This window comes from Crocodylus porosus, unplaced genomic scaffold (genome assembly GCF_001723895.1).
Source record: "Crocodylus porosus isolate Cpor-Errol unplaced genomic scaffold, CroPor_comp1, whole genome shotgun sequence".
NCBI lineage: Eukaryota > Metazoa > Chordata > Crocodylia > Crocodylidae > Crocodylus > Crocodylus porosus.
Window position 1 is genome coordinate 17850467 of NW_017728925.1, and position 26377 is coordinate 17876843.

Sequence of the window (26377 nt, forward strand, 5' to 3'; positions counted from 1 at the left end):
AAATGGCAAAACCAGGACTGTTGCAGATAGTCCCAGAAACAGTCTCAAGTGCTAGGGGGGCCAGAGGTCACTGCCTGCTCAGTGTTACCTAGAGCTTGTGCCACTTTGAAGAGGTTTCATGATCTGCTATACCAATCCCAAGGTGCAATCCAAACAACAGAATAGCTGGAAGACCATATACTGCACTCTGTTTCTTTGCTACACGCAGTTAGCGCTGTAAAATGTATACAACGGCTCGCCTTTCTTTCTATATATAAATTGCCAAATCAAGACATCTCACTTATTGTGTCTATGAGACGCACAAGATTAGGATCTGTTATGATGGACAGGTGGGACGATCAACAGACATGGGAAAGTTTCCAGCGCGTGAACTGCGATGGAGAAGGGGGCAAACCAGAACTACATGGCCTTTTGATGAGAGGCAACAATTTTGCTATTTATACGCCCCATACATCGCCACTGCCGCAGGCGCACTCAAAGGCTTGGTCTGTGCAGCCTCTGAAAACTGTGGATAGCAGCATTCCCAGTGTTTAGCACAATTCCCCTATTGTTTTAATACTCCCGACAAGTGCTTCATTGTTCCTTAACCATGTACACACTTCATTCTAGTAATTAGCTGTCAGAGAGGGCCCAACAGCATCTTAGTATTGTCTGCTCAAATCATATTAATGAAATGCAATCCACTCAAATGTCCTGAATGCATAGCTGTAATTGCATTAAATAGAGAGGCTAGGGACATCAGCATCAAACTTCAGCTCCTGAACAGAGCATTACAATCAAGCACATTAATCCATTATTTCTTCAGGATCTGACAGCCAATTAATATTACAGGACTTTCTATGCAACCGCAAGGATTGATGTCCTTGTGTTATTTTGATTATTATTTTTTTTTAAATCATGAAGGCAACTGTTTAGACTAGGGGATGTCAAAGTAAATGCTGGGCATAACATTTACAGCTAAAAATCAACTGTTAAAGGTAGAACAGTAATATGAAAACTTTAGGCCATTACTACAGTATTAGAAACACGATTCTCATCTATAGAAATCCAAGAACTATCCTTCCTACAAAGAGCACATTAAGACCAACTTTTTAAAAACAATTCAAACAAGTTCTGCATCTAATATGCGAGCTTTTCAACTGTCTTGGGCATTTCCAGGATCCCCCGTCAAATTCAATCTGGCTTTAATCTCCTGCATTCCCAAACAGGCATTTGCCAGTAGTAACTAACTGGTTCTGTGAATCAGCGTTTGGTTGATTTTTAGGAATCGTGCTTCCTATCATCAATCCAAGACCGCTCCACAGAACAGAATTTGCACTGAATTTAAAAAAAGTGAGGAAAAAGAGAAACATGAAGGATAACTATCCTGTGGACACAGCAGACTGGGAAGACTTATGCCTCAGAATTGTGATAATATTTCATCTGACTTCAGCATAATAAATTATGACAGGACAACCAACTGGATATGTAGCTTGAAGGCAAAGATCTGGTATCTGGAAGTCCAGCTAAATATGACACCTCACCTTTGGTCATGGCCTGCTAGGCAGCTAACTACAACACCTTAGGTTTTCTAAAAGAATTTTTCATAACTTAACTAATGATAATTACATAAATTATCAGAAGAAAATGAAATGCACTTCAGGATGCACCTAGTGTCTAGAAAACATCTATTAATATACTGTTTTGGTAAGAAATTCTTGGATTGCCGTAGTTTGTCTTCCACAGGAATGGATTACTTTAATCAAACACTAATTAACATATTCTACTTGACTTCAGCCGGGCTCATAGTGAGGCTCAGTTACCCGAGTCAAAGAAAATGCTTTTACATCTACCGAGTATCCATCAGCCCAAGCAATCCTCAAGTACCTTGTATATACAAACCTGAAGAGCAGTTCTTCTCTCTGAAGTGGAGGGTGACAGCCAAAGAGCACATTACAAAGATAGTAGCTGAAGGGTAAAACTTGGCCAAGGACACAGAGCGACTCCTGTTCTTATGGAAACTTTCATGGCCATTTACAGCAGACAGGATTTCTTTGTCTAACATCTCATTCAGAAGACTCAGGGTCTGTAAACTACTTGGAACATATTTTATCTAACATACAACGATGCAAGGCTGAGTCAAGCCGGCTGGATTTTTGATATTCCAAGGCTGATGCTTACAACCACCAAGCCACTGCACTAGATGCTACATGACTTATGCTTTTCTTCTTTTAATAAAAGAAAAAGTAAAATTCTCCTTACCATTGTGAAATCATCTCTCACTTTACATCAGTATTTTAAGGTGGAAAATACAATATTATAATGCAAGAGTTAAATACTTACGTTTATTTGACAAACTCATTTATCTCAACAGTGAAGGGCCTGAGTTGGATACAGTATCCTTATCATGGATGTTGAAAAGCATTGCTTTTAAACAATGCTGGCCACAGGGTTTGAACTGCAGCTACGGTACATAGACTGAATACGCGGTATCACCAAAGCAGCAATGTCAGCATGCACCTCAGAGTATAATTTACTAATTTTGCATAAGTTTATTTCAACAAACAGAGGAGAAGTTTAATGTTGAAATTTTGGGGATGCCACTGAATTAAGTTTAATCCTAATACTAACAGTCTCTTCTCAATAGGTCACAGAGGTATGTCATAAAAATGTCCGTCACATATAGTCGAGGGGAGCAAATTCAGACAACATGCCTTTCTTTACCTTCTACTTCTTGAAGTGTGCTCAGTAGATAATTTGTTGACAAATGCAAGATGGGTTTTACCTATGCAAGCACAGGTAGGACCCTGAAGGAAGGCAAACTCATAGCCCCTAAAGCCCTCACAGGTTGCTTTTATTTTCATCGTTAAGCTTCTCTGCTTAAGGCCCTGGCGCACGCTCAGTTAACGGTGCGATGGGATATGTTCCCTGAACCCACAACTGGCTCTCCACACAGACGCAGCGCATGCAGCTCCCACTTCCACAGGCAGCCTGGGAACTTAAAAAGGGAGTGTGTAGATGGGGCTCCCAGCTGCATGCCTGCTTTTTAAATGTTCACAGCACACTGAACCCAACATGTGGAAGACTTGCCCACGCTGTGCCCCTCCCTGCCCATCTGCCTCCAAGGATGAGAGGGCCTGGCGAGTCCAGGACCCAATCCTGCCCCAGCCCAATCCCACTCATCGGGTAGAGGATGCCTGTATCCCAGACCTCGGGGATGCCCTATGCCAGATTTCTACACTCAGCTGAGCGTCAGGATCTGTCATGGGTCAGCTCCCACATGCCACACATTCGATTTAAGGTGTGAAACAAGCCACAAAGATGTTATATGTGGAGCATCTTTGTGGCTCATTTGCTATATTAATCACACCATAAATTGGCTTTACACATGGCCAGGTTACTATTTATGGCATGATTAACCTTTAATCGCATCCTAAATGTAACTTGTGACAATGTCGTGATACAGATTTCTACTGTTCATTCACAGACAGGAAAGATTTAATGCATCTTTGCTTTCCCCTGAACAGTAAAGAATAACTAATGCCCACAGAGTCATTTACAGTGTTTAAAGCTCACTCCAAATAACGACAACGTTATTTGAAAGGCTCTTGTACAAGTATCTAGTAGAGCGCACCAAAAAAAACCAAAACCTCATATCAAGTTTTTTGAAGCATCCATATTCCTGGACTGGGGAACACAAACATATGGCGCGATTAAGTCTTTTTGTTATCATCCCACTTAAAGTACAGAGGACATTTACAGCTTACAGAGAATCACATTTTCCCTTCAGGAAACCTCTTCCTCTGGCTCCATAACTATAAACATTTTATTCTTACAGTCCCCTTCAATGGATGGTGGGGCATAATTCCCCCTTGTAAAAGAGCGGGGGTGGAAAGAGAGAGAACCCATGCAAAGGGGAGTCTATAATGGCTCAGTGGCTCTTCATGTTCCTGCTCAGCCAGAGACACAAACAAGGTGAATGCCCTTACAACTGCATGACAGATGCAGTTACATGTGGCATAAGCAATTTGATTTTCGCTTGAGCAGAGTGCCCACTGGCTGTTATGGATGCTTGCTCTCGAGCACAAATTCCATCCTAGACTTGCCAAACCTTTCCTGACAGACTACGCTGGAACTGGAGCGCTCCCCAGAAAAGCTGCAGTTCCCACACACTGGAATGCTCTGAAGAGAACAGGTTTATCAGAAAATCCCTGCCATCTGCACTCAAAATATTTCAAAAAGGATACAGTCTTGATGCCACTGCGAGCTAGCATAAGACATCGTTCTGCAAACGGTGAAATCAATCAGTCAAGTCCTCTTGCTCACGCTGCCAACAAATGCTAAGACAAGGAACGCAAGAGTTCCCCGGACTCGAGGAACTAGTCAGGAACATAAGCCAAGCACCTGACAGCTGGTCACTTGGCTCTAACCCCTCTGCTCACCATACAGGGATACACCGTACCATGTACATTACAAGGTGTGTATTCTTCATGCGTTGTACTAAGCTTACAGTCCATGCATCAAACATGATGGGTTTCTTTTAACAGATACAGTTTTATACTCCTTAGATGAGCTACACAGATGTGTCGTATACAACAGGTTTCCTACATTCTCCCAGCAAACCAACCCCATGAAACAGAGCAGTGTATGCATCACACACTACTCAAGATTGTTAGCCAAATCAAGTAGAGTAGTGGTCTGGACACAAAGCAGTCATTAAAGAGTTAAAATGTCCCCAATAGAAGTCATAAATTGAAACTTATTTAATTAGGCACTGTATTTGGAAATGTGAAATAAATTCTTTCATTAACTAAACCAAATTCCCTTAAAGGCAACAATATGCTCCCCCTCTGTCAGGACAGAGTGCAATGAAATCTTTATTTTAATTGGGGTTAGCAAAGGGGCCATTTGGCTTCACATGCTTTGTTTATCAGCCCTAAGCTTTATAGCTCAACCAATACTTGAAATATCTTATTACACAACCATTTAATTTAAAAACTCATTGTTTCTAAAGAATTCTGTATAAGAGATATTTTAAATAATAGGAGTTTTGGAACTTAGAAATACAAGTCTGAACAATACTGCAAGGTGAGTGGACATATAGCCTCAAGGGAAAAAGCTGTTTTTCATTTGCTTTATTGTGATCTAGATAATTTTCAGTATGCTCCACACTACAAAGTCTCAACTCACCTTTTCACCAAGCAATCCAGCAAAAACAACTGTTAGAAACTGGACCACTTCATGATGGTCACTAAAGAATCAGGATCTGTATCCTTCCTAAGTCTCTACACTCCCTAAATGTCACTACATGTTTTTTAGTTGATCATTTAAAAAACCTCCCACACAGGGATGATTTCTGTATCTGTTAAGAGCTAACTCTGCAGGAAACAGGACTGCAACCAGGAACAAGCTCCTTGAGAGACCTTTCCATGCAGTTCATTCAAAAGAACGCATCCGAGCCAAATGTTTCCTAAACAACTTCAAACTTTCACAGGAAATTTTTGTTTTGGAAAGTTTGAAAGAAACTGTATTCTTATACAAACTGTAGCACATGCTACAAACAGACACTGCCAAATGAAGGAGATCAGTTGTGCTAGGACATGTGAGTCAGATTCCTGGGTGTCTGGGCAAGAAGGAACCCTGGGGTTTCCCCGCGTGCAGACACCCCAAGCTGGATTCCCCGACTCGGGGTGTGCCTCTGCAGGTGGGGAAACTTGGACAGGCGCTCCTGGGGCTTCAGGAACCTGATCCTGCATACCCTGGAACTGCAACATGGGATCAGGCTCCTGGAGCCCTGGGAGCAGCTGCCTAGGGCGGCTCGAGAGTGTGAGCAGCTCCAGGCTACCTGCGCTCCCCTGCTTTAAAACAAACCACTGCCTGCTGCAAAACAGCTGTACAAATGTATATTACCTTCTGTCATGGCCATGCATCTGCGGTGCGACAAAAGGCATGGCTGTCTGCTTGTTTTCACCTTGCGCCATAAACATTTTTTGTTTCCAGCCATAGCTGCAATATCTGTTAGCAACCATAGTTAATAATGTTTCAAAGGAAAGGAAAAAAATAATTCCTTTTTGGTAGACGCACCAAGCTCCTGGTAGGAGAATTTACAGAAACCGTTTTGTGTAGTATCCAGGAAAAGCACATTGTAAGATGACTAGAAAATAGAATTAACAACACACCACAAGCTAGTGCCTTCTAACTGTACTAATATGAACAAAATAGCAAGGTAAAATGTCTTCTCCATCCTTATGGTTAGGATCAAGTTTACATGGAACTTGAGTGCAGGTGTTAAGCTGGTCCTATATATAGCACCACCTTTCAGGAACTATAGGTTACTTCATCAGATGCTGTCATTTTTTTTAACATTAACTTGTTATATATGTATATACACATAAACACATCACGTATTTTATATAAAATACACACATATCCACTTTGGTTAGTTTATAAAGGTCCAAATCTATCCTTCCTGCTACAAAAAAAATATAAGCCAGAAGATATTTTTTACCACAACGTTCAGGCCTTATTTCCATAGACAAGTTTCTAGCACAGGAAAAGCAACTGGACTGAAGTATATTCCTGCCACCTTTTCTGCTGCTGCATTAAAATGTGACCTGCCATGGAATAACTTAATCTACGTCTTTGAAAATGACTGAAATGAGTTCCTATGGTTCCTAGTGGCTTGCTGCATGATACTGCTGTCATGCTGCGAATAGCCAGACACATAATGCACACCTCCCCCAAATCAAGGTAAAGCTATCTAAAGAAAAATATTTATACTTAACAGCATGTCCAGTGTAGAAAAATGAAGCATTTTAGCTTTAAATCAAATTCACTCTACTCTACTTTCATTTTCAAAAATGACAACTAGAAACAAGAGCTGAACTTGCCAGAATAATGCTTAATTCAAATGAGTCAGTTTGTGCTTTCCATTTGTGTTATCTTACCAAAAATAGAGCCATTTCAAATTAAATGCATTATTCATGTTTTTAAATTTCAAGTTTACGTCCATAATTTTTTTTTCACATAGCTTTTTGCATATCTTCTCTGAACTGTCCCCCCCTGAGAACTATAATAAAATGAGCTGCTTCTGCAACTTCACAGCAGGTATTTTGATTTGATAGTAATCGCAGTTTTCTCCACAATCTTTATAAAATTTATGTCCTGATCTTCTAACAAATAAGTAAAAGACTCAAATTGACTTCAATATGTATACATTTTTCTAACAATGCAAGCTAATTGTATATCTTTAATGGAGAAAAATGTTTATTCAAAAATCTACTGAATATACCAACTATTGAGTTCAAAGTAAAGGCACCACATGTGTCTAAATAAATATCAAGGAAGTGTCAGAGGTAAATGAGGAGAGACCAGGTGAAATGTGTGTGATGTGTTAATTGTATTCAAAAAAATAATAATAGAGCAAGACAGAGAAGCCGAACTTCCAATTATCATAATGGTGTCTACTTCATAACACATTTTCAAACTTGAAAAGAGACATTTTAAACCATAGGAATTCTGAGCAGAATACCTCCAGCTGTGTTCTGCATAAATCTCACACACTGTACATACACAGTTTATTTAAATACCAAGTAAAGTTACGACTTACAAAATGCATATTTCAGTCACAATAGAATATCTGTCACTGGCAAAAGCTGCTCCTCATGGAATGAAAGGAACAGAAAACAATGAATTAAATTAGAAGCGGATAAGAAAAGAGGGAACCTTTTCATCTGATGTTTTACTAGACGAAAGCAGTTCTTTTTAAAGAACAATGCAGCTATCAGCCCTCTAAGGAGTTTACAGTGCCATGCCCTAGAAAATAAAAAGTTGCAAGAATAGGAGCTCTTCAACATTAAGTCCAATTTTGCCTCTATGCCATTCTGGGTGTGACCCATAATTTATTCTTCGTCATTATGAAGGCTGTTGTTGAAACAGAATCTCAGAAAAACAGTTGCTGGACTCTCATGCAAACAGCAAATCATATAGGAAGGGAAAGGCTTGGGCTCCTTCCCTTCCATCTTTAACATATTTAAAACATGGTGTTGGGTGTGCCATGAACCTCGGGTGGACGGCCCCCAGCTTCCAACAGAAGAGTCGTGCAATCATCTCAGAAACTAGACCCACATATGGTGATGCCAAGTTCTGGTGCAACGTCAAAGCACGGAAATACGATTCGGTGACATGCTGTACTCCACTGCATGACAGAGCCACTAGCCTTGGTCGGGCAAAGCCTTTGAACTGAACAGATTATCTCATTATCTCGGGAAATGCCTCACCCTCTCCTTAACCCTAATACTTTTTTTGGACTCACATACACGGAAGGCAATACTTATGGGATACAAGTAACAATTTCCCCTAGTCAATTTTCAAATTACTGTCCTTCAATTTCACAAAATACTTCTTTTTTTTTTCTTCGCTGTAACAAAGGTCTCAGCTTTATACCTCCAATTACATTATAGGCCTCCACAATGTCTGGTCTCTGAAGTCAACAGTCCCAAATTCTTCAGTCTCCTCTCATGAAATTGCACGTCCTACCATTTTTGCTGTAGCATTATTTCTGATCTTAATTTTTTAAGACAAGGTGAAAGACAGGATGAAAAGCAGCAGTCCAGATGAAGCTATGTAATTTATGTAACTTAAATTCTCCTCTACTTGCTTCTTCTTTTAAAAAAACAGCAACTTTTCTATCCCATTCTGTGCAATGATAAATTTGTGGGGGTTTGCTTTTTTCTAGCAGATTAGAGGGGCATGATTTTCCTTTGCATAAGCCATGTCCATTTGCCCCTGACACAGGCTGTTCATATAGTTGCATTATAATTCTTGCCATAGTTGCTGTTTCCATCCATCTACCTGGTACTGAAGTCCATCAGACTAATATAAATATTGGCATCACTCCTGGCATCTTATTAAAGGTAAACAACACTAACGACCCTGGGCTGCTCCTGCACAGCAGTTCACTTTAATGAGCATGTTTTCACCCCCAAAAGTTCAAAGCAAATGGCCTCTCGCTTTCTTGGTAAAATACGACACATAACTTATTCAGAGCTTGTGTTAAAAATGCATAAATCGCTGATGTGCCTTACACAGAAGCAGAATTCAGCTGGTCATGTTTTTTTATCCAGGGTGGTTGTTTACATGCTTTATTGTTATTTTCCAAGTCCCCTGCGCATTATTAGTTCAGCAAGTGTCTTCATCTTTTCCTGCATGGCGGCCTTTGCACACTGCTTCACTGCTTGCTGAGGCTATATCCTCTCAATTACAAGTCAAGGATCAGGGAGGGAATATGGAAAAAGCAGACTACAAGGACGTCAAAATGCACAAATAAAATAAAGGCTTGAAACAAGAAACAGAGGAACAACAAACACACATATAAAATAAAAGCGCAGAAATGAAGAAAAGCAGGTGAGGCAGTCACAGTAGAATAATTTGTTGGTTGAATGTACAAATCCCTCCACAGTACAGTTGAAATGTTGTGGTGCTGCTCCTTGCTGGTAATGGGGAGATTTAGAGGCTTTTGAATAAAGCTACTTTTATTTCTTTTCCGCTAAGAGAAGGTACACACGGTGACTCCCTCCACTCTGACAGCTAAACGTGCGGCTTTTACTGAGGCTGCAAAATTACTGATAAGACGGAACGTAGGACGCTTCGCTTCTGTGGTCTCATGGGTTACAACAAACCGAGATAACACCGAACAGCAAGATGTCAGCATGTAACAGGTTGTGTTCCTCACAGCAGTCATCTCAGACTAGTCCTTCCTAGAAATAACACTGGAGGCAAGTTACCTTGTTCTGATCTCTTATTCCTGGCAGGGCACTGGGATGCAAAGCTCCGTCCACTGGGGATGGGCTCTGAACAAAATACATTCTTATTTACATACCATACATCTCGATTTTCTTCATGCAAGTCAGAGATGAAATAAGCCCTACTGCAATTTCCAGTCCACCTCCCAAGGCAGGATTGCCCCTACACAATGCAGTAACTTGTGATTGATCAAACCTAGTTCTAAATCATGGGGCTTCCACTGTTCCTTTTACATACACATCATAAAGTCATATTGGCCCTCTGAATAGACTGTTGTTCATTAATCCTTCTTCATGATCTCTTAGTATGTTTTCTATCCATTTGACACTGCTCTTAGCCAAAAGCACTCTATAGGGCTATAAAAATGATATCTTTGATATCTGTGATATTTGAAATGCTACAAAGCAACTGCATTCAAAATGTAATCTGTGTTATAAATGAAAATAATATAATGCATATATATCCGTATTTATGTGTGTATTCAAAAGTATACCTCCCTGCATAACATGAATTTATATAGGTATGAATGTACTTCTAGTTAAACCTATTTTACAGCTGAAGTACAATAAACAACTTTCTAGGAAAATCTGCCACTTCTACAGATTTCAAAATAGCAGAAGCAAAGGCAACACCATCCAAATGTAGCAGGATGTACTGATTACCAAAACGAATAGAAGAACTAAAACCTAGAGAAAATTCCCCAATAGTCAAAGGAGCTCTTCTAGGCACTGTTTTTGAAGCTGTTCATTTGTTTCCCGAATATTTTCTTTAAATCTTCCAACTCAAATGAATCACAGGAAACTTCAAAATGAGCTTGCACAAACTCGATGTCGTTCTACATGGCATGAGTCATGGAAGGATCTTAATACTAGGGAAAAACTACCAATCTCATCCTGGAGAGTACAGCAATTCCTTTCACCTTTTTTTGTGCATTCAAACAGGGTTTCCCCTGTCATCACCAACTTCCCCCTCCTCCTACCTGACAGTGAAGTCATACTGAATTTAGGGCATCCCAATCATTTACATGGCAGCAGACTGCTTAAGCAAGCATTGGGAGTTCTCTACTGGAATCAAGCAAGATGAAGTATTAAAGATGGTAGGGAGATAGTGCTGATGGTTATGCATTAACAAGGACTAAATCCATATGGGAATACACAAGATTGTTAACAAACTATTTTCTTTTTAAAGATTTTCCCTTTACTTGTGTTTTTCCCCCACAGTATGATTGATCTCTCTAATGCAGGGTTTACACACACATAATACACAAACAGTGGTGACCCCTTTTCATTGCTCTTTCCATTAACGGACAAACTATTTTATGCATTCAAAGCAGCCCTGACCCACCAAGTTTATGAATTAAGGGAAGGATAGGCACCATATACAATGCACGCGTTAAAAATTTATATTTGAAAATAAATAAATAAATAGAAGTATCCAAAAGGTGGTTGTGTAGGCAGCCATTGGGTAGGGAAGCAATTAGAGGGAGTTTGAAACAACTATTTACTGTTCTATTGAACTGCTTAAGAAACAACTCACCATGGCAACTGCAATACCACATAGTAGCTAAAGTAGCTGTGACATACAGAGCCTCATCAGGAAGAATCACGCACCGGTATATAATGTGCACATTTTAGCATGCTCGTAAATATATTCCAACACAGTTGCCCTTTTGGCTGGTTTGTTTCTGTGCTGAGCTATCCATTGTTATTCCTCTTTGATTTTTGTCCCCTTTAAGATCTCTTTGCTTTGGAAGTGTAAGTGAATAGCTACTGATGCTGTTAAAGATTTAGAAAAAAGGGACAGCTATAAATTGACTAATATGTTGGTCTTATTTCCTGCCATACTGTTGCTGATCTAACATCTTTCTGAGCATGGACATACTAACCTTTGTCTATTGCCCATAGTGGATATCACCCAGGAATGCCAAAGATTCAACTGTCCCAAGTGCTAGACAAACAATGAAAACATAACCCTGCCTTCCTAGATATGTCACATTGAACTTTTACTGCCAGGAGTAAAATGTACAGTTTTTGTCTGCACAATTATGTCCTCAAAAAAACAAAATTTAAATCAAGTCATCTCCAAAGTTCAATATGTGCTATCAACATTAAAGGATGTTCTCACTTTCATTCATAACTGAAGTCTGTAACTAAAATTAATGGGTCTATGCTACAGACACAGCAAATAAAGCTCCATAATACAAGTTCATGCAGATTTTAATGACGACTGGGAGAAACCTGCTGATAAAGACTATATCATTTCTATATCAGAATCAGAGAGGATATCAACTACTTAGATCAGGAAGCAAAAAGATTGGCAAAAGCAATTTGCAATGAGGACAAGATGTCCCATTAAATAAATGTGTTGGGAAATATTCCTCTGGGTAGAAACAGGAGGGCCAGCCACCTCTACCTCACACCATCTAAGAGCCTTTTGCAGCTTCAAGAACCGACGTGTGTGAGGGAAGAAAGGGGAGGCGACGGTGGAGCATATCCCAGACCAACTTTGTGGGAAATCTGCAGGAGCCCAATGCTATCAACTTGGATCTCTCAGGTTCCCTGTGGACCCCCATATGTTATGGAATTGCTTTAATACAATTTTTAGGCTGGAGCGGGAGAAAACCCATTGCTACTAGTCTGCAGGGGCCTTACACTTCCCACTACATCCTCTGAGATCTAAGGGTCCAAGCTGAAACCCATGTTGAAGAAGCTGTTGGAAATGACTCAGAGCTCTCCCTTGCCAGCCCATTCCAAGGGACTTTCCATGGAAGACTGCAATCTAAATAACAAAGCATGGCTTTCCTTTGCCTTACCTGCTTGTGAACATCTGCAGGGGTAAAGACCGACGGCTTCCCCACACACAGGAACAAACCTAGGCTGCGGACAAATCACACCAGGGCAAATTATTTACTCCTTTCATTACGCCCTAGTACAGCTCCATAAAATCAACAGGAATTCCAATCCGTGGGTCAAAGAAGGAGCTATCTTACCAAGACTAATCGCTTGTCAAATAGTTTAATAAAGGATTGTGGAAAACTCTTTCAAAGCACTTAGTCTCGAGCAAGATCTTTCAGGGATGTCTTCACAATGCTGCAGCAAAGCTAACTCTTCTCACAAGCAGAAAACAGTGAGCAGGGGCAAAATGGGAAACACCTTCCTCATAGGAAACACACTCCTTATAGGAATCATCATCCCCTCTTTTCCTTTGTGTGTTTTTGTATTGAAATGAGATGATGACAAAACCACAAGCTGAAAAGCCTTAACAAATCTTGTTTCCTACATGCTTAAGTTCATGCAACTGTTAGTAGGAAAAAGATACTATAGAAATAAACATGTTTAGTAAGTCAAAGTTGTGCTATATTAAAATAAATGCTATTGATTTTTTTCAAAAAATTATGTTAAAAATATTAATCTCCTTTCTCCTCTTTCTTACACTGAAGCTTTCAACTAACAAGCCCTTTGCACAGTAAAGATACAGCAATAATGTCAGCAAAGTCAAGTCAGCTGGCAAGAGGACCACACTCAGGAAGCACAGCAGAGATGCAAGACAACAGCAGAATTGAAAATAACTGCATTGCAAAGGGGACACGTAAGAGGATTTTTTCCCCCCCACATGTCAAGTCTTAAATACATACTTGATAGAAACAAAGTAAGTGGATCACATTTGGAACTTATTGCTGAGATCTAATTAGGTCCTTGCTCCGAACCAGTGAATGAAAAGAAATATATTTCCATTACTGCGAGGCAAAACTCTCTCCTTCCCTCCACACGTGTGCGCATACACACTCACACACACTACACACATTACATAATTCAGTAAAAGTCATTTGAACACTGGATAATGTATATCAGAGGCATTCTGTATTGTTTATTTTACTCTATTTTTGTGAATCTAATTATTTTCATACCAAATGTTGAAGTATTAGAGTTATAATAATGACACTGATATTCACTGCACCTGGCAAATAATATTTGTCCACTATCTTTAAGAAATATTGTAGGTGGTTTAAAAATAAACTTGAACATAGTCTTTCCTGTCAAGCCTCATAAATTACCAATTAACTTCATCAAGAAAAGCACATGATGTGTGTGGAAGTGGAAAGGTACATTTGCTTCTGTCCACTGAGATTTTCGTATTTACTTTCAGCTGAATATATCTGGAGAGGATTTCAGCTAAATTCAAACCCAAATCAATTCAGAAATGTTAAGTCACTCCTAACTGAACGAGTTACACAACAAATGATTGCTCATGCCGATAAAGCACTGTAAGATCAAATAATCAACAATAAGGACACAAAGGAAACTAATTAAAGCTTCATTAAAGATATTTACTTGTTATAATGAATTCCCAATGAATTCAAGTTTGCATTGATACCTATTTAGAATTCTTAATTTAAAACAGCAAGGGTTATACTGACATTTTTACTATACCATAAAAGTAGTGTGTCTTAAAATTATCAGTAGTATTATGCAGCTTTACTATTACTATATGGATAAATTATAAGTGGCATAAATTATCATACTGTTTTGATAAAACTATTTCCTATAAATTTTTCCTTTGAAAAATTGATTCTCCTCTACATTTTGAACAAAACTGAAAGCAGCATTACCTTGTACACATCCCTAGCTCTTTAATACCCATTGGTTGAGACTAGTTCAAAATTGGGAAAAATACTATAGTTTTACTGACGCTGCAGACATCTAATATAATAAAAGCCTTAGTCTGTCCGTCTGCAGTGCTTTATTTGCGCTCTGATTGGTTGTCTCAGCAAACAAGCACAACGCTGACTGAAACAAACAATCCCAGCGCTCCAAGAGCGTCCTGGACAAGAGGCGGCGCAGCGGTGGAGCGCCACCATGACAGGGGGACAGAGCTGGGGGTGCCCCCTCCCAGCTCTGCTCCCTGGAGGCGGCGGTAGCACGTGGTGCTGCCTGAGGGGACAGTGGGGCAAGCTTCCCCCCCCCTGCTCCTGGGAGGTGGCAGTGGCATGGGGTGGTGGCGCTCTGCCCCCGCCCTTTCATTTCTAACGGGCAATTGGCTAGCCACAACATAACGCTTTCAAGGGGTCTACAAAAAAGGGACATATATTATTGGCAGCGCAGTGCCAGAGTCACGATTTTGATTCTAAAAAAACCCTCAACAAATAAAATAGCAACTGTATTAAGGAAATATTTGACTCAGCCTTTTTAGCTTCCTTTCAACTTCAAACTATGTAAGCGATGGGTACCCTGAAACCATTTTCTTTCTCTGCACCACTACAATCATTCTATTTTCAAACCGGTTTTTACTTGGGAACAGTACTATTCTTGCCAAGTTATCAGCAATGTTCCCAATGGGCAGGACAGGAATTAGATTGAAACAAGGGAAACACTCTGATCAGTTTGGGAAAGAAAGGCCCATCAGGGAGGGCAGAAGGCTGAAGGGGTTGATTATTCAGCCCTTATGAAAACAATGCAAGCCAATGAAGAGAAGGAATATAGCTGTCAACTCCTTAACAACAGCATAATGATGTTAATCATTTCACACCCTCAAGGAGGGTGTCACAAATTAGAGACAACATGCTATAGGCTGGCATATATTGAACGCACCTACAGATGTTACAACAGAGTACTGAAGAGGGTTGCTTTCTAACAAGCAGCACTGGGTTCAGGGTGCTCCCAATCCTCAAAAAAATCAGGATTAAACAGATTTTGTAAGTGAGAGAAAAGACTGGAATTAAGCAACATGGTAAGAAACAATGAAGCTTTTTGCCAAGAACAAAGTTCATCACCTTGACAACTGGATTACTAAATGTGTACTGAAGCAGGCCAGACCCTCGAAAAAGGAGCACCATCAAGATCTGGACCTCATTCAGTGCACACTAGACAGCTTCAGCTCCACCATCACTGAGCCTGACAAAATGCCCACGTAGGAGTTTGGCTTCCTAGCACAATGCAGCACTACGCAGAGTCACCTAAGCTACTTCAGGTACCAGGAGGCAGTACAGCCACACAAACAACAACCCCTGTTTTCACGCAGGGCTAAATCAGGCTGGCCAGCATGCCATGCTAATGCAGCCAAGCCATGCTGCTCCAAGGAGCCAAGGCTGCTTAGGTATTGCTACACAGTACCCCATGAATGTATACCCCAAATCTTCCTGTTGCGTTTCACATGCCTCCTCATATGAAGCCTACATAGCATTGTGAAACTCCAAAATCTAATGGGTGTGATTGCATAGGGTACCAAATACAAGGAGCAAAGGTTAAAGAGGACAGTCATCTTCAGAGAAAGGGTAACTTACAATTAGATTTCAAAGGCTTCTCAGGATTTGAAAGCCAAACCTTTTCCAAATTATCCACGAAAGATATTAGGTACCACTGGAGAAAACTGGGCCACCGAAACTTTCAACTCGTGATACATTAATGCCAATGAAATGCAGTTGGTAGGACCCAAGATGCAGAAGGTGAATACTTGCTCAGATTACTAATGAGGATTTATGAAACAAGACACGGATAAAACCAGGTCCTGAACAACTAGAAAAGGCTCCACTTAATGCACTGAACTCTGATGGAAGAGGTCAGGGGAGAGTTGCCAAATTTCTGGAGAAGATATTACGGACAAAGGAAAACACATCAAAGGTACTTCTCCATGCAAGATCGTCACCTGCTACCATCACCTTCCAAGGAGGAAGGCACTGAAACATGACAGGCAGGACACGCGAGGGAATTAACTGCATGGGAAAGAAACGAAATTCCTGTCCCCACGGAAAGGGGCGATACAGCGATGCCAACCCTCTGAGAAGACAGCATGTTGGAGTCCGATTTCTCAGGTAAACCACTGTGCCTATAGTAAACACTTACCTGTGGGTAAGCCTAACTATAGTAGCAATATTCATTGAAAAGCTTCATATATTTCATTGCACTATGCCCCAAGTATTATTCCGTTTCACAGATTTTATCTAATGAGTTTCTCTCCATCACAGGGGTTATTAGATGCGTTTCTTAATAAAAAAGTGTGCTTGTTGACGAAACAGGAGAAAGAAAACGGGTGAAATGCTAACTCTAACCACTAGGTGTCAGTCTAAGAAAGAGCATAGTTAACATTTTTGATGAGGTAAATTTAAAAATCTTAACTTTGTCATGTTTTTAACGTATATATGTAATTTACAACATACATGTAGCTTTAAATATTTAAATTACACATTTATTTCTATTGAAGATGACCCAGTTTTGACTTGCATGTTTAAGAGATGTACATGAACTCATCTGCTCTTAAGAGACAAAGACTTAAATATAGAAATTTAAAAAACAAACAATCATACCATTTACAAAAGGTAGGCTTAATTAAAAACAGTAGGTAACATATGTAAAGCTACACACCTGCCTCTAGACAGCCAAGCAAGCATGTTGCCTCTTACATACCTTACTGTATTTAACAGAAGTGAGTTGAGCCATATATACACACCATATGTGACAAATTCTTCCATGGTTTTATGATTCTACTTTGAACGGTTATAGAAACGTGTAAATGCATCAGTAATTTTACTACATCTTATGCTTAAATTTATAGTTGTAATTTCTTCAATCTAAAACTATTTTTCAAATGAAAAGTTCTATATTACTAAAAAAAGCATGTAAGACAACAATAACCAAGTGGCAGCCAAAGCCTATACAGTATGTAACCTTGCAATCTTTGGGAGGAGAATTTCATGTACATTTAAATGCAACGTTTGCAAGTTTGATGCAAGACAATTCTGGACCCCAAAGAAACTGAATGAAATAAGCCAACAACCTACCAGCACAATTCTACTTTGTTTGTCCCCCCCAAATTTTTTACCACCACACGCACCAATTTATGGCACTCAATCTTCTTACAAGATTAACACCACCAAATAGTAAAAGCAGTTCTTCCTATGCAATTATTTTCTTAATTAGCACTCACTATTAGCCATATATTGCAATTTTCTAAGAGATGGGATCTCCAATGACTCCAGGTGCGATAAGCTACATCATGTCCAATACTGCCTGGACCCAGGCTGACGTGCTGAAGGGTGCTATAATATGGGAAGAGACCATACTTAAAGGACAACGAGGTTGAAGCATTTGAAATATTTCTCATTCTCTTATCAGGCCTCTTCCTAGAAACTGCTCTTCCCATTTGCTTTTAAAACACATCAAAATAATTTGAATTCAAACTGTTAAATTAGCGACAGATTTAAAAATCAAGTAAGACATCTTAAAGCTAAGCCTCTCATTACACAGCTCTGCCATAAGAATTCTCCCAGGTGGAGGCTTTTTTCCCCAGTCCCCAAGCCGCTCCTGGACTACAGCTGAAAACACTTCAGTAGCACATCACAAAAAGCTGAACTCCACCCTTGCATCTTCTGCGTATGCTCTAAAAACAGGCATCTGGCATGCAATATTCCCAACCCAAGATATCAATCAATTTGCAACTTTACTGTAAATTCAGCTGGGAACTACCTTCTTCTGTCTGGTATTCACTACAGACAGAATAAGGGGCTGTTCTTAAGTCCCACTGAAATACAGGGGGCTCAAAATGTATTCAGTATGGAACACCCATCTTCCCTGCTTGCTTCATTTAAAGGAAAGACATGGGATACAGGCCTTCAGCATTGTTTAGACTCCCTGGCAGATGAAACAACATCCAGCAAGTCAGGACATGGCCTGATGAGCGTAAGGTTTAAACGCAGCACTCGGTCATCCCAGTGAACAACATTCTAGTAGGAAAAACTGCCTAATATGCCATATTTGCTACAGTATAAGGAACGTTATTAAGTTAAGGTAGGATGGGATTTAGGAAAATAAGGCCCATTTTTCACTATTCCCTGATCCCACAGATAAGACTGAATCTTCCCTAAAATCTGGTTTATGATCGCTTGACCAGTGGGGCCGTCTCAGTGATGGAAGTGATGCACAAACCAAACATACGGGGCTGTTTTAATTAAGAGAAGGATTTCTATGGGTGATATCTTTTATCAGACACATTACATGGCTGGGAAACAAGTTATTTTGGTTTTTCTTACTTGTTCAGACCAGTTTTCCCTAGAAGGGGGAACAGGCATTTCAAGGTGCTTGTCATTTCAACTGATTTTTATCTATGACGTGCAAAATCTGGCCTTCATAATGCCAGATGTTATTCCCAGAAAAGCTATATGAAATTGTATTTTGCTTTATAAAAACTCCAACCTTAACTAGTTAATCCTTCACACACATCCAGGCACAGTGTACACCAATACTCCTAGAGTTGCCTGGCAACTAGTGGGAGGAGTGTTAGAGAGCAAGAAGGGGCTAAATGAATGAAGAGAAGTTGGTGTATGTCTGACATGGATAAAGGAGGCTTACAGCCAGGCTGCCTTGCTGCTTTCAGTTTTGTTATTTATGTGGATGGGAATTAAAATAGCTCCCGTTAGTCCATATTGGGTACATTGGAGGCATAACATTCACACCCGGTATTTTTATTTTTATTTTTTTACCAGCCAGGCACATGCAGAGATCAAATACATTTATATTTCTATGCATATCATATGCACATCCTCACTATGAGGACTAGAGAAAAGGACTCAGACCTGCTGAATTAAACAGTGGTACTTTAGAACAGTGACTAGTTGGAACTATGCTTTCTGGAAGACGGTGATGGACTACTGAAATCTCTTGCCAAGCTACTTCCTTCCCATCAGATTCGCAGATCCACGCATCTCCACAATATGCAAAAATATTAAATTCTGTGTATTTTCTGACTCATGCCTAGTGCATGACTTCACCACATTATCTCCCCTGCTCCATTTGTCATGAGCCAATATGGCTAGAAGCATTTTCTGTGTGCTCAGAGAAGTCCAACCAGCAGATTGAGTAATGTGGGACCCATCCTTGACACAGGAATGGTCAGACTGGCTCGTATCTGAGGCCCATTCATCCAACCGCTCTGTCTCTGGCAGTGACCAGCATCAGCTGTTTCAGAAGGTGCAAGAACCCAGAAGCAGGTAGAAGTGGGACAATCGGTTCCCCATGTTTCCTCCTGGTCCCCAACAGAGAGAGGTTTAAATGTAGTCCAATATTTCTATCATCAGCAGTTACAACCCCAGCTATTTTATTGCTATGTGTATAAACGTGAACTCTGTTTTGAATAGTATTACTTTTTTAGTCTTGATAATTTGCTGTAGCAGTTGGCATCACAGTTGAATATATATAGTGTGAAAAAAATTCTTTTCATTTGGTTTGTTTTGAATTTACATCTTTTACAAATTTCAGCAAATGCCCTCATGTTTTGTGTCATGAAAGAGAAAAGAGGAGCCCCGATCTACTTCCCTGTGTCCCCCCAGACAAAGAGGAGCTTTTCTAGGCCCTTGTTTATTATGGCTGCTCCTGGCTAAACACCCTCAATGGTCACATAATTTATTTCCTTCTCGAGATGCAGTAACAAGGCCTGTATGCAGATTCTACATGGGGCCAAACTCTGGGTATGTATAATGACAGTGTAATGGTCTTTTCACTACTTACTGGCCCACTCCTTTGATAGCTGAACATCAATTTTTTGCCCCCTCCTCCTCAATTCCATGTTTACGTCTATGTTACAAACTCACATCCTACTCACAGGTTCAATTTTCAGGGCGTTTCTGTAGCTCCCGAAGAAAGAAGCCTGGGACTTTAGGAATGCTCTTGCCACACCATCCCCAGTAGTTGTCGAGACTTTCTTTAGCCTGTTCTTTAGCGTAGAAACCTGAAAATACACAACAGGTCGGGTCATCCTTGTGGCACAAACACAGAATACTCCACAACGGGACCCAGCTTGAAAGGTTTCAAGAGGTATCACAGCAGTAGTGAAAAAGAATGGCAGACTACAAACCTGAAGCCTCTAGTCTTAAGGAAATGGTATTTCCAGTGATCGGCTATGCCCACCTAATTGATAATCACGTTCTGCTGAAAGCCTGCAGCAAGAGTGCAGGAAGATCAGGGCCAAGTTTTAAAGCCTGCCTTACTATCACCTTTTGGAAATCAGAGATTAATCCAGTGTTTTGTGTTCTTTGGAGGTGGCTAAGAAGTTGCATGTTATCCCTGTTTGCAGTCCATCAAATTTCAATACTTAAGTTTCAGTAGCCAAACCAAAGGAATGTAAAAGCCTAAGCAATTATTTCAGTCCTGGAAGTTGCACTGTGGAAGACTAGTAATTAGTCTTTCCTAATTTTAACAAGAGCTGAGAGAGACATGGAGAGAAAGAGATGGGCTGGTGAAGATGCAAATGTTCTTTAAGGCCTACTGCGACTGTATCTTGTCCCATGTACACGCGTAAGTGGGCTGCATCTTCAGCTTGCTTCACAGCAGCTTTTACAACAATCTCTGTGCTCTTTGCTAAAAATGTTATTTTGCAATCCCCTCAAGGAGAAGTCCCTAGTAACTGTCAACAAGTATCCCTGGGCCTCCTATCACCACTAAGGAAACTCATCTTCTTCCAGTAGTGCAGACATATCTTTGTCACAAAAGAGCATCTGTCTTGACTCCAACATTTCAAGTATAAGGAAGTGGGCAAAAGAAACTGCACAGGTGATATTAAGCTAAAATGAAAGATTAAGCCAACACAATGCTTGAGACTGAAAGAAATTAAGACTTTGTAAGTAATGGCCCCATAACTGATGAAATACTTTACAAGATGCACCATTCCTGATATTCTGGCCATGCCTGATAATAGCATATCCTGTAGTTTAAATGTTCTTTTATTCACCACAATATTATCAGCACAGCCTCATTTCCAGCCTAGGGTAAACCGATAACTGCAAGGATATGAAGCAATATTTGGGGAGCAGGTCTTCAGTTGATCATATTAAAACAAGAAAACATAACCAGACTCAGAAACTGGGTATACGTCTCTCTGGACTTTAAATATCAGACTCATACACATTTTTTTCCATTTGTTCTTTATACTTCTTTCAGTCCTAATCATAGTTAATTTCTGCCCATGGAAATGAAACCCAACAAATACTTTACATGTGGTTAGGAAACACTTAAGTACCAGGGAAATTTTGCATAATCAGGCCATCAATCTTCATTTGAAAGAATGCTAAACCATTTAGGGAACAAATCTGGCATGTCTGAAGAATGTCAATCACAACAGGGTCTCAATCCTGATAGAATAAAGCAAGTATAAAAAGAAAAATTGTGAGGACATCTAGGCAAATGCAGTGTTCACATGTGCTAAATGTATTTTTGAAGCATGAGCTGCAAATCTAAAATGCAATGTTTTTATTCATATGAAAGGAAAACCTATACCTCCACCCAAAAAAAAGAAGAAAAAAGAAAAAAAGGTGTCTCGCAATGACAATGGTGACATTTCCATCCTTTGAAATGGTCGATATCAACTGAGGTTCTTTTCTTGCTGCTTCTCAAAGGATCTAAACCACCTGTGCATCAGATTATTCCTCACTTAACCTTCACTGCCCTTTCTCTTTCATACTGGAGGTGTTTAATTACCTCAGATTCACAGAGCTGCACTTCAGGTGAACATAGTCCTAATGGTCTCATTACCATTTACACAAAGAAATACTCACTGATTGTAACTGAGCAAATATCAACTGTACACCCTCTTACACAGGCAAATTTAAAAACTACCCAAGCATTTAGGTTACCTGAATACTCTTTGGTCTTCTATATACTCCAAGGGCTGCCGTTCTGAAGAATTACCTATTACTGTTTTCTGTACTTCACAATTTCTCTTCTACATATAAATAGGTTGTGACTTAGTTTGATGTGCTTCCTTTTTAGCGTTTGCAGCTTGGTAGCTTCTAAAGTAAGGTTGTGTATCTGCATGCTATTGTTAGTGACAGCATTTTTGCTTCTCAAACACAGGCAAGGGAAATGAGATAAAAAGACCCTTTCACAGATTAATGTTTAACGTGCTGTGCCTGCGCTGCAATGGCTGCAACCAAATCTTTAACAAATAGTTTTGTCAGCAACAATTTTGGGGTGTTGGAGACAGAGAGCCAGGACAAGTTAAGGCTTGAAAGAGTCACAGAAGGAAAACTAGTGCAAGGAGAGCAAAGATGTGAGCAGTAGAGTCTAGACACTATTCTCCCTACTCAGGCATCTAAGGAGCACTCATACAGCTAAGCATCCACGTGCAATTCTGTTCCACCTTGCTCCAGTTCCAGAAGACCCATTCATGCGTTTGCTTTTGTCCAGCTTAGCCTTAAGGATAAGTCACAGGAACAAAGGAGAAGCATGACTCTCACATGTGCAAGGCTGTGTGTATGCTCGCTCTCTCATTTTTATATGAGAGATATGTGTATGCACACTCACATATACACACAGGCATGCATGCGTGTCCATGTGTGTAAAGCATTATAGACAAACAGACAAAATATCATCATTATAAAATTATCTTAAGATGTTTTAGGAACCCAAATACGGTGGAACAGGATTGCACCTAGATGCCCAGGAGGCCCATTTATCTTGAGCCAACACGCACCCCAGAGTGAAACGCAGACAGACACCTACCTGGCCATAATTTACACTGGTGCACTTTTACCCTCCACTCCTTCAGTAACTAAGCGTGCGCATGCATGTGAGGGAGAGGAGGGGACAACACACACACACTACAATCACTTTACTATAGTTATATTTTTTGTACATATCATCATAATAAAGAGCTTTTGAGTGAACACACCCTGCAAAATTCTGAGCGTCTCTTGTGTTTGCTGGCTCCTTCATAAGCACACATATAGCTGGTTTTCACTGTTTAACATCTACATGGCAAACAGTAACTTTTCCTGTTTTGTGCAGTTTAACTCTAATATTTAAGCAGCATCAACTCACCTTTCCTTTTTCTGTCTGTCTTTAAACCTAGAAGGTAACCCCATATTTGCCGATACATGCTACAAAGGCTGCAGAAAATAGTCCCCATCCTACTGCACTGTATCTACTTGTGCTAAATGAAGAAATAAATCTCTGCTTCTGGTTTCTGATAAAATTAAAGATATTTTCATTTTTATTTTTTACTTAGACTTTTCTGCAGCATGGAGTGCTTCTGTCATAAAAAGACTGACGTTATTACTAAGTACCATGAAATGGAGAATTAAGGACATGTCCAGCATTGTTTTTAAATCCAAAAGCTGTAGTTTTTGTCAATGAGCCACGCATTAATGAGCCTCAGAGCACATACTAACATGATAGACCATAGCAGTTTCAGTGGAAGGCCTGTTGTGTCCATAATCCATGGCTCATTTCCTTTCACTGAAGCCATAATGTCCCTGAAGGAGCTCCTTTATTCTCAATGGTACAAGTGTAATAGTTCCAACAAAATCCGAAGTTTGAACTAGACACAAGTGGTATTATTGTTTTTACTTCGTCTTTAGCTTATCCGTGGCCCAAAGGCCCAGTAAGCACTGATCTTTTGAATTTCTGGCTTTTGCATTCTACATACAACTTTAAAAATAGGCTACTTTTAATTGATGCATCGTTGAACAAATTTTTGCACTGCAGCTAAATCTCTGAAATCTCTGAATCAATCTGGAAAGTTGTAAGAGTGATTTTCTATTAGCCTCTACTTGGAGAAAGATGAGCTTGGTGCTAAAGTCTGGGAATGGCAGTCAGAAGACCTGAGTTTTATTTCTGGCTTCCTGACAGGCTTCTAATGTGGCCTAAGGCAAAGACAGAGAGGTTATGACTTCAGTTTCCCCATTTATTATAGAATTACAATAACGATGCATCTCACTCAGGCATTGTGCTAATTTTAGCATTTCTAAAGCACTCCGATATCCCCCAAAAAAGCATTTAAGTATTTATTCCTCAAATTAACAAAAAAATATTAAACAATTCTCATGTAGTATGTACAAACATCAAGGGAGCTCTGCTTCTTCCTTAAAATTAAAATGATCCTGGCACTACCAAGTCTTCACGTTATATATTCACACATTCACTCATCTCAATCAAGTTCTCCATAATCGCCACTTTTCACACTTTCTGATGTACAATATTGTAGCTTAAATGACAAAGCATTTAAATAATGCATTTAGAGAGAGTGATGAGTGAATACAAGTAAAGCAGCTCCTGTGTTCTCTCTGGAATAAATTAATACCTCAAACAAAGTAGGCTATGCAAACTGAACTGCAATTGTTATCCTGCCTTAAAAGAGACTGTAAAGGCTTTTTTTTTTTAAAAGCAAGATTGTGACCGCTCAATATGAAGATTATTTCTAACCAAACAGGCACATATACATACAGACTATCCTAGGAGTGTTTTTAAAGAAGATTTTTATACTTCTGGCAGTTCAGGTTTAAAGGTCAGATTTAAACTATCACCATGTTTCAAAATGCAATCTGTGCAATGCAGCATAATGAAATGGTTCAGTAAAGGTGCTAGTGGAAATTCTTTTAATTAGGTCCAAGGCTTTTCAGTTGTCAACATGAATAAAGCAAGAAACATTCTATTGCAAACACAGTATAAGAAAATAAAAGTGGAAGTTACCTTTCAAAAATGGATTTGCAATTGAGAAGCAGAAATATTTCCAGGCTCCCTCAAAAATACATTTAATTTCCCACACAGTGAAAGAACAGTGAACTAGAGGCTCTCCTAATTGGGGTAACTCGCTAATGAATGGGACCCTAGTACCATGCAAAAATAAGCTATGGGGGCAGCAAAATAAAATCAGAGGCCAACTGCAAGTACTCAGTTACACAAAACACAAGTGAAAGCTACTTGGTGCTATATACCGTATATTAGTCACCAGAAATCAATGGCTTTGATCTAATAAAAACTAAGTACAGAGATTAACTTTTATATGTTTATTCCTCATCATCTGATGCTCTGGCATCTACATTTTGGCTTCAGTTCCAAGATTAGCCTATTTGGAAGGATTTGACAATAAATCTATAGGGCCTATACCAAATACACACAAGCAGAAAAAATTACTGATCTCTCCTGCCTCCCCCTTGTAGTACACAGAAAAGGGATGTAGGAAACTTGCCAGTAGCAGATGCAACTGAAAGGTAAATTGCAGTTCTAAGTAAAGCTCCTTTCTTATTACTGCCAAACAAAAAAGGAGTATAGCTGCCCAAGTGCTCTCTGTCATGGTTATGCCATCAGCAACATGCAAGGATAACAAACAGAAGGCAAGGCAGGAGCAGATCCCAGCATTTCAACTATCTGCCTACTAATGTAGCCATTTGTAACTTATTTGTAAAAGACCTGAGCTGGGCGATTCAAGAAGTTCGAGTGCTAAGAGGTACCGTCCAGTCAAGCCAGAGCGAAGTGCCACATTTAGTGTCTAATCCAATTCTGCTGGACCAGTCTCAGGGGGTTTCCAGCCCCTCTGGCATGCACGTTAAGCAGAAAGATATTTCATCATGTCCATTTTCACTCAGATACCAGGAGTGACTAACTTGCCCTGGGCCCTTAAAAGACAACATCTTGGATAGCAATGTCACTACCATGAAACCCAAGTATGATTCACAGCCCAAGTCTAGGAAAGTCACAGCATTTTAAAAATAGCAATAATAAAAAAGATCCCTTAATGTAGCATAAAGGGCTGTTCAGAGAAACAAGCACACTATTAAAATTTTCTATTGCATCAATTGTCTGCCGGTGAATGCATGAAAGTAAATGTTACT

At 39.8% G+C, this 26377-nt stretch overlaps 1 protein-coding gene across 4 annotated transcripts in view; it reads right to left on the minus strand.

Moving 5' to 3' along the window:
- The window catches only part of DENND1A (DENN domain containing 1A), a 284733-nt gene that overhangs the window by 72197 nt on the left and 186159 nt on the right, over positions 1-26377 (minus strand). For all 4 annotated transcript variants that reach the window (XM_019541012.1, XM_019541015.1, XM_019541013.1 and 1 more), the window contains exon 13: positions 20374-20499. In XM_019541012.1, the coding sequence (XP_019396557.1) occupies positions 20374-20499 (126 nt within the window). The remainder of the gene's footprint in view (positions 1-20373; positions 20500-26377) is intronic.